We start from the raw sequence: 13,187 nt of genomic DNA, 5'->3' as shown, positions 1-13,187 counted from the left end.
CTCTGCCTCCCACCGTGAAGGCAGGGTATCTAAACTGCAGAATTCGTCCTTTCGTTCCGAACCCACAGCGGTGCTTTCGTTGCCAGCGTTTTGGGCATGGCTCCCGAAACTGCGGCGGCCTAGAAACTTGTGCGAAATATACTGCCACTGACCACGTCGCTGACATATGTGAAAACAACCATAAATGCATAAACTGTGGCGGACCACACCCCGCATTTTCCCGCACATGTCCGAAATGGAAGGAAGAAAAAGAGATTATTACATTTAAGGTCAAACACAATCTCAGCTACCAAGACGCTATAGAACAGCTTGCCTTCAAGGCAAGGGGCTCATATGCCGAGGCAGTGCGAAGGGGACCCCCACTGTCTATGGCATCCGTGGAGACGCAGACTTCCCCGGATGACCTGTCATCTCCACAAGGGTCCTTTTACGTACGTCCGAAGACGGTGGGCAACCCACTGCCTTCATGCTCCCATGGGGTTGTTGTGACCTCTAAGGAGGGTGCTACACCCTCCAAGGAGCCAGACGTGCCGTCACCGGCACCAGCTGGCCCTTCTGGCCGGGGTCGGGGGCTGCCTCCCCGTGCCTCTGGCAGCTCTTCAAAGCCTGGGCGGTCAGACTCACCTCTGCCGTCCAAAGGACCCAAGGTCTCATTGGATGAGAAAATGGATGTGAGCATCCCGCTCTCCGATGAGGACCTTCCTCTCTCTAGATAAGGGTCTTTTTCCTCGGCCTCCTGCGAGGCTGGAAGAAGGCCTAAGGACACTGAAAAAAAAGAAAACCATCCCACGGATCGTGGCACCAAACGACACATAAACTATATTTCACAATTTTCGTATAAAAGACTTATTGAGGCGTTTCCTTTATTGAAGCTAAATGTCTTTCTTCCTTCAGTGGAACTGCAGAGGCCTCCTGCCTAACTACGATGATGTGAGCTATCTTTTAAAGGATCACCGGCCCATTGCATGTTGCTTACAGGAAACGCACCTAAAGACCACCCACACTAATGTTTTAAAACACTTCCAGGTGTTTCGTAGGAACCGTACACATGCAGCTCACGCAGCTGGAGGTGTTGCGGTGGTTGTGTAACGTTCAGTTCCTCCTACCGAGGTAGCCCTGCAGACTTCATTGGAGGCAGTGGCTACACGCATTTTGTTAGATCGAATAATTACAGTCTGTTCTTTGTGTGTACCTTTCAATTATCAGTTACATATGAAAGAGCTAAAAGACCTTGTTAATCAACTTCCTTCACCTTTTTTACGTTTAGGAGATTTTAACGCACACAATCCCCTGTAGGGTAGTGACAGACGGGATTCTGGAAAGTCCCTTGTTGAACGTTTTTTGCTTTCTGCTGGATTGTGCCTGCTAAACACAAATAAATCTACATATTTTAGCTCAGCAACTCACTTTCACTTCCATTCACCTATCTATTTGTCACCCATCATCATTATTCCCATTGCTTTTATGGAAGGTCATCCCGAATCCTCAAGGAAGTGACGACTTTCCGATCATCATAGAATTTAACCATCCTCCCATGACAGTCCCAACACGTTCTCCTCGTTGGAAATTCGAAAATGCCAACTGGCCTCCAGTTCCGAACATTACACCCAAACGTTCCAGCGACAAAAGATAACTGCAGAAAAAAATCTGTTATCACATCAGGTGGCACGCACGAACCCTATAATACTCATTTTACATTATACGAACTTCAAATGGCACTTCTTTGTTCCAAACAAACTGTCCCTGGGACCAGATGGTATTCATTATAAAATGCTCGGACATCTTCATCCATCCACTATGGAGCTAATTTTGTACCTTTTTAATCGAGTTTGGCTCGAAGGCCACTTTCCGTCCTCCTGGAAGATCGCTGTGGTTGTACCAGTGCTGAAGCCCGGCAAAGATCCCTCTTGTGCATCTAGCTACAGACCAATAGCTCTAACTAGCTGTCTTTCCAAGACATTAGAAAGGATGATTAACAAGAGAGTTATGTTTTTTCTGGAATGAAACAACTGCCTTGATAAGTTCCAGTGTGGCTTTCGGTCAGCACGGTCCACTGTCGATCATCTCGTCCGCTTTGAGACCTTTGTACGTGAGGCTTTTGCCAACAGGCAACAGAGTCCATCTTCTTTGATTTGGAAAAGGCATACGACATGGTCTGGCGTTACGGCATACTGCAAGATTTATTCGATCTTGGTTTCCGTGGCCGAATGCTGAGTGCTATAGAGAGTTACCTGCAGCTCCGTACTTTCCGCGTGAGGCTGGGAAAAACTCTCTCTAAGGAGTTTTTACAGGAAAATGGAGTCCCTCAGGGGGACTCCATTTTCCTGTAAGTGTCACTCTTTTTACTGAGTGTCACTCTTTTTATCGTCAAACTTAATTCCATTCGCCGTGCAATTGCACCTTCGGTGCAATATTCTTTATATGTCGATGATCTCCAGATCTCCGTTTCATCCTGTAATTCCTGAATTTTTGAACGTCGCGTCCAACTTGCGGTCAAAAATTTGGTCAGATGGGCGGATACGAATGGTTTTATCCCGAAAAAACAGCTTGTGTCAGCTTTTCTCGTCGACGTGGTGTTCTTCAGAAACCGTCTTTGAACATGTATGGTTCTCCTATCGTTGTAAAAAATGAACACAAGTTTTTGGGCCTTGTGTTCGATTCCAAGTTGACTTTCGTTGCAGAGATTAAGAGCTTAAAACTCAATTGCCTTAAATCTCTGAACATCCTTAAGGTCTTGTCACATGCAGCATGGGGCTCTGACCGACTGTGTCTGTTGCGTATCTATCGCTCAGTCATTCGCTGTCAGCTTGATTATGGTTCGATTGTCTATAACTCTGCTCGGGCATCAGTTCTAAAGATGTTAGATCCTATTAATCATCAAGGACTGCGATTGGCTACTGGTGCATTTCGCACCTCCCCAATGCTTAGCCTTTACGCAGAAGCAAACGAACTGTCCCTTGAGTATAGGAGGTTTTCCCTGGGTTTTATGTACTCTGTCAGGGTGCGCTCTGTCACGGAGCACCCCGTTCGAGAGAATATTGAGATCATGAAGTTACAACGCACATTTGAAAACAAACTACCATAGTCCCCCCTTTTTCTATGAGGAATAATACTGCAGCACAATCTGTTGGGATGGATGCAAAGCCTCAGTTAGTCCAGTCCCACCAGATATAGCTCCATGAAACAGCTGCCACATACATTGCGACCTTACGCTGACCAAGTATAACAGAAAGGATGTTCCACAGGAAGTCATAAGGCAGGACTTCTCTGAGCTTCGGACCACATATCACGAGTATGCCAGTTTTTATACGGACGGGACGAAAAAAGACACGATAGTAGGCTGTGCTATGAATGTCAGAAATGCGATGGCGCATGTCTAAGTGGCACACACAATGTCTGAAGGTTCGACAAGCTCTCTCGTCGTCAGACTTCAGCGTGAAATCTAGATTTCTCGAACGCAAAGCGAAAAGTATGTCCCGCCACAACCCGGAGCTCTGCAAGGCAGGTTTCCTGCAAGAGTGGTGTGTCTAAACGTGGCGCACGTGTCTGCTTCTCCGCCATTTAGTTACTCTAGGATTTATTTGGTTACAGCGACATAACTGCAAGTCTGATCGACCGCTACATCGAAATCGAAGATGGCCCCATGATCGACTGTTACCTGCGGACATCTGGCGAACGCAGGCTGAGCGATTTCATGACCTGGCAGTCCGAACGTGCAGCCATCTACTTCCTGACAAAGAATTTCCCCGATTTCGTTTTGCTGGACATGTTCAAGATGATGCTTCACTATTCAGCACCTTCGTCTTCAAGAAAGGTAAGTTTTAGTACAAGATATAAACGCGTCTAAATTTGTTTTCCCTTCTAAATGTCTGAGTGTATTTCAAATTTATTGGATATCATCTGTTACTAAGGGGGATTCCCCCGCCCGTCATTCAATGGTCAAATTTCGCTAAGGAAACCTGAGTTTCGGAAATGCACGTGTGATGATCATTTTGGCGGTTAATTAGAAGGACATAAAGAAGGTCGTGCAGCCATTGGGTCTTCTCCTCAGAGCACTGGACAGTTCTTTAATACAGAAATGTTACCGTTTGGTCCGTTTTAGCTCATTTTGGGTCAATTTTAAAATTAAGTATATTGAGAAGATAGAAATGACAAAACGAATTGTAGTACGTGTTAGAGGTGTCTTTTATTTTAATTTGAAGATCCTGACGGGAAGAATAAATGTGGCATTTGCGTATTTGCATAAACACACTTGACGGGACAGTACGCTTAACGATGTATAGCGATCCGTATAGCGATGTCTAACAACAAAGTTCGCGCTGCCAAAATCGCAATACTCCGTCGCGTATTCGTCGGCACCAAACCTCATGCTACAAAAGGTCGATGAACACCGCCAACGCCAATACATGATGTCAAGGCGTCGATCAGTTGTGCGAGCGCTGGCCGTTGGTCCCTGGGGGCCGGACGCCTAACGGACGCCTAGATCGGCAGAAAACATAGCTCGCCTATATCGGCGGCAAACAGGCTGTGGGCCGAGCCAACCCCCAGCACGCGACCTGCATGACAGGCTGCCCAACTTGCCTTCGCATTACTGCGCTACAAAAGACGGGCAGCAAAACCTTGCCTCCGCCAGTCACAATACATTGGCATCGTGCAGTTGTGTTGACCTTCGTCGCCTCTTATGACCCATACTAGTGTTTACTCAAACAAGAATCGCCAAGAAAGGCAAAATACGCGCAAAGATAAGTACTGAACATGTTGTACGACCGGAACTTTGCATCGCAAAAATGGTGAAAGCGCTAAACAAGGTCAGGAGAGAGGGTGTAAGCGTACGTAAAAGCGTACGTAAAAGCTTAAAGCTTATTCTCTCTTAGGAATACGCCAGCAAAAGTCTTTAGCGCTTTCTTTTTTTTTTTTTTGTTAGTTTACGTGGAAATCGGCGCGTTAGTCGCGCAGCAGCAAGGCCATTGGCAAGCCTGTCAGTGAAGGGTTATTCACACGAGGGAGAAATCCCGGGGATTTCTCCCCGGCACGCGCATCCCACGACGAAAACGTCAGGCTTTGCGATGTGCAAAAGCCTCGCGTTTTCATCTCGTGATGCGCGCGTGCCGGGGAGAAATCCCCGGGATTTCTCCCTCGTGTGAATAGCCCCTAAAGGAGCGCATGTTAGACGTTAGACGCCATAGTTAGACGCCATAGTATACGCCCAACCAATGACTTTGCGGCGCGCGAGGGGGAGAGCGAGCGTTGCCGCACCGCTCGTAGCTTTGCCTCTAAACCATTCTCAGTGACGTCAAATACTTTACTAAAAAAATACAGGGCCCGTTTGTTTGAAGCCGGTTATCTTTAACCGCTGTAAAACGTTAGCCGCATTTTCAGTAGTGTTGACGATTAGGCTAGTTGGTCATTCATATTAGCGGAAAACAAACAGCGCGAGGACAAGGACAGTGTAGAAGGCGGTAGACACACACAGTACTGACTTATAACTGAGCTTTATTGGCACTGACAACCTCTATAAATACACAATTTGCCCGGCCCAAAAGCCAAGAACAGAAACAACACAAGACTGCACTGTCCTTGTCCTTGCGCTGTTTGTTTTCCGCAAACCGCATTTCCCTGCGAGGGGAAATTTTAGGTCACGTGACCGGCAGGGTAAGGACAGCGGGGAACATGGCGGTGCTCCTGCGAGCGAGCGTCGCTCGCTTCGGAACTAATATGTCGTAGTAGCTGCAATATCGGGCGCGTAAGTCAGCAATAAAAGGTGCAGGAGGCTTTCGTTTTGCCTTACCTCACTTAAATCGCACACCATGAGCAATGACCTCGCCCCATTTTAATGCGAAAGCATTAAAGGGAAGATGGGGCACTTCTACATTTGAGAAAAAACGCCTGAATTGCGTTCATTTGGCCTTTAGAATAACAGATATCAAAATTATATTTCAATGCGACGCGCCGGAGAGCCACAAGAGCAATTTCAAAATAGGGCTGAAGCCCCGCCCCCCTAGCCTTGGGCAGCCAAAAGAGCCGTCGATGACGTCACGGACAGCGACTGTCTTTCGCGTTTTTCTCGCGTTTAACAATACTTACGCAGCAAATGGTTTGGGTATTCGGGTTCATAGGGTAAAAATACACTAGAATTCACTTCTAACTCAATTTTTCCAAGAAGCTCCGTAGCTTCCCTTTAACTGGGGGTCTCATGGAGCGAGCCGTGTCAAACGGCACTTTAAATCCTTTCTCCAAGTGAAGCCAGCTCCCAGCTATGAAACCACGCGAAAAGCCAGCCAACTGCACCAACATTCCCCGATTCCAAAGGAGCGAAGTAAAGGTGATTGATTATCGGCTTCGGTCCCATTGGCGGGCGCCCATCGACGAGGCTCCCATTGGCCACTGCGCGTCAGTTTCAACGACCGCTCACCCCATGGCGCTGCGCGTCCGTTAGCGCGTCGTTAACAGGGAGCGTCCAAGGTGAGCACGCCCAGGAGAGCGCGCGAGCTGACCGGCGACGAAATAAGGAAGCGGGCGTGCGGCTTAGCATGCTTTCGCATTCACAACTCATAAGAAGGTATACCTTGAACCCATTTTAAATAGTATTTCGATTCTGTACATTCCTAAGCTTGAATCAACGCGATAATTGTCGGCACGGCAGCATCTTTCGAATACTAAAGTGGATTGACTTGACTCAATCGGCAGGGTATGATAGCACGCAGAAGCAGATAGCGTCCCAATAGACCTTTTGCTAAATTTGCCAAGCACCAAGGTGCATGCTATGAGTGTAGTTACACATGCTGCACGTGCTGGCATGCAGCTTAGCCTCCTCTATACTCACAAAGCCTGGCAGTTCGACGACGGAGACGTAGAGTGCCCGGTCGCAGATTTGGAGCACGAGGATCTGGTAGCACAGAGCATCAAAGAGCCATTTCTCAGCGAACCTGGACATCAGTGCACAGCTTCTTGCAGCGGCGAGGACCGGAAACACACTTGTTCGCTCGGGAGAAGTGTGTTTCGGAGTCTGCCATGGCGGGGCGCCAGTCACGTGGCCTTCCTCTGATCCGTTGTTTGCCGCTCCACCTTTTTCCATTTCGACGGCCGCGTCTCGTGGCGACCTGCCAGTCTTTGTCAGCATTTTATAGGGGTCTATGGCAGCAGTAACTAGGGTGTCTTCATGTGCGCTTTGCTTAGGGTGGAGACATCCGGCCATTTTGTCCCACACTTTTTTTTTTATTTAGAAGCGCGTGAAAGAGCGTGACCTTGCACGCGTTTGTGGCGCTGACTGCGCTATGGAGACACTTTGTTTTCTTTGATTTCTTCGTATTTTACCCACGGGTGCTGTCGGCATCGGGTACTACAAAGGGTGGCATCACCCTAAACAGAAGGACATTGAGGCACCCAAGTAGTAGCCATTCTAAAGCTAAAGCCTGAAACAAATTTTTTTCTTGCACGCACGTTCGTCAAAGCCTTATTATGGTTATTTACTTCGAATATTTTATACGGGGAAGGGCCAGCGCGCGAGGAGCGTAGAATTACATTTTCAGCATTCTCTCGATGCTTGGCTAATTTAGTAATAGGTCTATATTCACTAAGGCCGAATTACATGGTTTTCAATTTATGATGGTGTTATATATTATTGTTACATGCAAAGCTGCCTGTGTACCACCCACCTTTGACTGCTCACTTCATCATCATCGTTTCTAGGACTGAACTTCGTCGGCCTCTTTCGAACTTGGAGAAAACTTTCAACAAGGATTGTCTTCACTTCAGACAGCCTAACATTTAGAAATGTTTTAAACAAGGATTAATTTATTTTTACTTTACCCAGTATCTCTACCACAAGCAACAAAACGTGTTTCTTAAGCTCAAGTGTATGCCGCGCTGCGTCGCAAAAACCCGGTAGGGGGCATTTCGTTTTTCGGAAACTTTTCCACGAAACCCACTTATATTCGCTACAACCAGTAGGTGACACCAGCTACCTCCCCATAATAAAACACCAAGCTATTGCTCATCCAGCCCTCGTAAAACTTGGCTCGGTACTTGTAGATACCTAGTACGGAAGGGCGGTTAACTTTTTACCGCGGTTAAAGTCGACTGGCTTCGAGCAAACAGGACCAGGGCACCCTCCTCATTCGCATTAAACAAAATGACGGCAAATAACCCCTGGGTCCGTTTTCTCGAAGCGCAAACCATGGCTAAAGTTAGCCACAGTACTTAGGAGAGGAATTATTTTAAAAATCAGGTGACTGGAGGATGGGGGGAATATGGCGGTGCCCTGGTGAGCGAGCGCCTCTCGCTTTAAAACTATTATGTCTTCGTAGCTGCAATATCGTGCGCATCAGTGAGCAATGAATGGAGCAGGAGATTTTCACTTTGCCTTACCTCACTTAAATCGCAAAGCATGAGCAATGACCTTGCCGCATCTTGTAAATAGTCTTTCTATTCTGGCCATTCCTAAGCCCCAATGAACGCGATAATTGTCGGCATGGCAACGTATTTGGAAGATGGATTGCCTTGACTCAATCGGCCGGGTATTGATAGCACACAAAAGCAGACAGCGTCCTAATAGACCTTTTACAGCGCAGCTCTTAGGGGCCCGTTTCCGGCTTGAGCGGCGTCGCCGTCGGCGTCGGCGTCGCCGTCGGCGTAACCGCGCGGTGCATCATGGGAAATGTCCCATAATGCACCACGCGAGCCCCCCACCGGGGTCACGTGACCCCCCGAAATCACGTGACTCCCCTGAGGTCACGTGACCCCCGCCAATGTCGCGTGACCCCCCGATGACGTCATCGTCACTGATGACGTCACCGGCATCCACATCGTCATCGTAATCATCACTGATGACGTCACCGGCATCCACATCGTCATCGTCATCATCACTGATGACGTCACCGGCATCCACATCGTCATCATCACTGATGACGTCACCGGCATCCGCATCGTCATCGTCACTGATGACGTCACCAGCATCCACATCGTCATCGTCATCACTGATGACGTCACCGGCATCCACATCGTCATCGTAATCATCACTGATGACGTCACCGGCATCCGCATCGTCATCGTCATCATCACTGATGACGTCACCGGCATCCACATCGTCATCGTCATCATCACTAATGACGTCACCGGCATCCACATAGTCATCGTCATCATCACTGATGACGTCACCGGCATCCACATCGTCCTCGTCATCATCACTGATGACGTCACCGGCATCCGCATCGTCATCGTCATCATCACTGATGACGTTACCGACATCCGCATTGTCATCGTCATCATCACTGATGACGTCATCAGTGACGTCACTGATGTCGTCACCGGCATCCGCATCGTCATCGTCATCATCACTGATGACGCAATCATCACTGATGACGTCACCGACATTCGCATCGTCATCGTCATCATCACTGGTGAAGTCATCAGTGACGTCACTGATGACGTCATCGGTACCCGCATCGTCATCGTCACTGATGACGTCATCAGTGACGTCAGTGATGACATCATCGGCATTGGGGGTCACGTGACCCCCAAGGTCACGTGACCCCCCCCTGGTTAGTTTAACCCCCCCCCCCCAGTGCCCTTCCCTCCTCCTCCCCAAGAGCTGCGCTCTAATTCGGCGTTACAGGGAGTTGTAAGCCGCTTTCATTTTTCTAAATTTCCTAAGCACCGAGGTGCATGCTACGATTGTATACACGCGTTGCACGGGCTGGCGTCTGCAGTAGTAATTGTTCCATAGCAAAAGGTCTGAAACAAATTTTGCCTAGCACGCGCGTTCGTCAATGCCTTATTATGATTATTTAATTAGTTCGAATCTTTTATGAGGAAGGCCAGCGCGCGCGGACTGTCGAATTACACTTCCAGCGTTCTCCTCGATGCTTGGGTAATTTATGGCGAATTCCACTGGTCGTTTTGGAGCGCTTTTTGATTGACTTTTCTGGAACGATCCTATTTCACTGGGCGATCGGGATCGAGACGGACGTGTTCCACTGGTCGTTTTAGATTAGTTCCCGCTCCAGATCTCGATCTGGATCCGAGAAAAGTCGCTCCGCCGATTTCGGCGGATTCAACCGGAAACCAGCCGGGTCAGCCCTCGGCGCACACACGTGACTTCCTTCCTCGCGGGGCATCTCGCCTGATCTCGCCCATCTCGCCTCAGAATAATTCGTAATGGCCGCTCGGGAGGTGCCGCCTGTACCGCCAGCTGCTTGACGACAATTCGTCGTCAAGTTGCTCGAGCAGCTTCCGGCATTCCGGCAATCTTTGCTGGAAGCTCCTGAGCCATTCCTACCGCTCGTGCGTCGAACACGTGTTAGCGCCGCGATTGCGAAAACGTCTTCGAAACGACTGCGGCGGCCGCGGAAAGGGGATTCCCTTGCAGGTGAATGACGGGAAGGCATCCGCCGATCCCGAAGCAATGGTAATATTTCACTGGGGATCCGTAAGCGGCGCGACCCCGTTCGGATTGTGTGCTCCATTCCGGATCTGGTCAACTGATCCCGGCGCGCTCCAAAACGCCCGGTGGAATTCGCCATTAGAAAAAGGTCTATTGGGACGCTGTCTGCTTTTGTGTGCTATCAATACGCGGACGATTGTGTCAAGGTCACCAGCCGGTCGTGGTCAAGGCAATCCGCTTTCCAAAGACGTTGCATGCCGACAATCGTCGCGTTCATTTAGGCTTAGGACTGGCCAAAATCGAAAGACTAAAGTTGAAGCCTGGGCGAGTTGGTATGACATACTTAAAAGGTTAAAACAGCGCAAAAAACGACGGACAGGGTAAAGAAGGACACAGACTGAGCGCTATCTTTGTTTTTTCATCTGTGTTCTTCTTTCTATCTAAAAATACGGCGAGGTCATTTCTCACGTTCTCCGATTTAAGCGAGGTAAGGCAAAGTGAAAGCCTCATGCACCATTCGTGTCTGACTAACGTGCCCGTTATTGCAGTCGAAACGACAAACTAGTTCCAAAGCGAGCGGCGCTCACTCACCGGGGCACCGCCATATTTCCCCGCATTCCTACTGTGCCAGTCACGTGATTTCAAAATCCGTCTCCTAGGTACTGCAGCTAACCTTAGCCGCGGTTAGCGCTTCGAGCAAACGGGCCCCGGTGGAGTGGTTCATTTGGCGATGTCTGTCTCCCCACCCGCCTCATCTCGTCCCCAGAGCACGCGAAGGCGACGCCTTGGATAGCCTCGGAATGCGCTGCAGATGACGAGGTCGCGGATTCGAAGAAGGTACCGCTGCCGCCGTCGCGCGTACCTTCATTAAAATTTCCTTATCATCTTTTAGAGCGCAGCTCTTAAGCGCCCGTTTCCGGGTTGAGCGGCGTCGGCGTCGGCGTAACCGCGCGCGTTGCATTATGGGAATAGTGCAACCGGGCGTATCCGCGCGTTTCATTATAGGAAAATATTACCTTAAGTCCCGCTAAGTTTAGCGGAAACTTTTCACTAAATTTGCCCCTAAATCTATCAGAAAAATTTTGCGAAAATTTCCCACTAAGTGGAAGGAGAGGAGGAGGGGACGGTATGGGAGGGGGAGGAGGGGGCATACCCTCCGTACCGTGCCCTCCTCCTCCTCAAGAGCTCCGCTCTAATTCGGCATTACAGAAAATTGTAAACGTCTTTCGTTTTTTTTTTCATGTATTCTCGGGGAGGTCCTGAATTCCCCTGGTAAAGTATTTGGTGACGCCTTCGGTTTTTTCCACCACAGAACAATCAAACGGTGACAACCGGTCGATCTCTTAACGCGCTAGCTTATTTTTAAGCAATTTCCAATTTCCTCAAATTTCTGTCGTTACGTTGCAGAGCATTTGAGTGCGCAAAAGTGTGGTAGCTGGCCAAATTGAGCAGAAACACCAGAATTCGGATAGTCCCTTAAAAGAACCGAACCCCAGGCCCCCAGACCGTGAACATGGCTCAGCCACAGTGAAATGAGGATTTTTTCTTTTTTATTGTAGGCGAAGGGGAAGTTTTGAGAAGCGAAAGTTGTTCCGTTATTCTCAGAGCTTGTAAAGGCTAGTTTACATCTATGCATCTGACGGTGACCACCCCTGTTGCGACTTCTTGTGGTTACAAACACACGGGCACACTGGCGCCATCTATCAGTTGTCTGGTCATTAGCAATCACAAGCTGTCGTAACGCAGTTGCTCACAGTCAAATGCAAACGTCTAAACCAGCCTTTGAAGTACATGTGAAGTTCTTTTCTCCTTTTCGCATGAATGTGCGGGTCACGGCACAGGCGCTTATGTTCAGCGTATTGGATGGTTTTCATTCGCTATTATATGTGAATAAATGACCCTTTTCCCTGGCAAGCGTGCTTTTGTGCCTGGTACAAACTGCAAATTGGAGCAGTTTTGAAAGCACTCAACTGTTTTCCAAAGCAAACTCGCATCCGTATGTCATTGTACAAGATGAACCTCGGTGTGCGTGAACAGTGCCCTTTTTTTTAACGCTCATATCCTGTAGAATGTACACCGTTCGTTTTCTGGTTCCTGTCTTCTTTGAGTGTGTCTCTCAATCTTCCCACCCCCTTCTCCCAGTACGAAGTAAACAGCTGAATAACTCCTATCTTTTAACTCATCTTTCTTCCTGCTTTGTCCCTTTTCTTTATTTCCTATTCCTTCTTTTCGTCCATCTAAAAATGGCGATTGATCTGTTGGAATCTTTCCAGCGCTTGGAGGATTGTTACCTCAAGGTCCGGAACCGTACGGAGCGGAGGTTCAGTGTTGCGCAGAGGCTGAAGGAGCGCAAGTTCCAGTCCTGGCTGGAGGCGAAGCGACAGGCTCACCTGCGTCTCCTCGCCGGAAGCGACCATTAAAGGAGCGATGCAACAATTTTTGTACTTTACGCAAATACCGCTTAAAACGGATCCCTAATTGTTAATGACGTATGAAACACGCGTTCGTTTTTCACCCCACGCAATAGAAGTCCCAGAAAAAAAATTAAGAAAAACGAGCAGCGTTCACCCCCTCAACTCGCAGCCAGAACAAGCGGCCACGTGATCTGGAGCCGATTATATGCCGCCAGTGTTGATCATAGCCACGCGCTAGGGTTGGCAAAGCGCAGGACACGCGCTGAGTTCCAGACATTGTTATAGCTCGGCTGTTGTCGTCGTTGAGGCGATTGGACACGGGTCACTACCCGAATGCTTCTCGAGCTTGCAATTATCACGAGCCCAAGTCGAGTGTCCACGCAATGCTCGGG

The 13,187-nt window shown here is 48.8% G+C and overlaps 1 protein-coding gene across 1 annotated transcript in view; it reads left to right on the top strand.

Moving 5' to 3' along the window:
* Window positions 1–12,801, top strand: part of LOC8030876 (ditrans,polycis-undecaprenyl-diphosphate synthase ((2E,6E)-farnesyl-diphosphate specific)) — a 37,206-nt gene extending 24,405 nt beyond the window's left edge. Inside the window, exons 5-6 of the mRNA XM_042289050.1 lie at window positions 3,592–3,814; window positions 12,655–12,801. Of these exons, the coding sequence (XP_042144984.1) occupies window positions 3,592–3,814; window positions 12,655–12,801 (370 nt within the window). The remainder of the gene's footprint in view (window positions 1–3,591; window positions 3,815–12,654) is intronic.
* Window positions 12,802–13,187: the final 386 nt, after the last annotated feature.

This window comes from Ixodes scapularis, unplaced genomic scaffold (assembly GCF_016920785.2).
Source record: "Ixodes scapularis isolate PalLabHiFi unplaced genomic scaffold, ASM1692078v2 PGA_scaffold11__112_contigs__length_91849675, whole genome shotgun sequence".
NCBI lineage: Eukaryota > Metazoa > Arthropoda > Arachnida > Ixodida > Ixodidae > Ixodes > Ixodes scapularis.
This window is presented reverse-complemented; position numbering and strand designations above follow the sequence as displayed.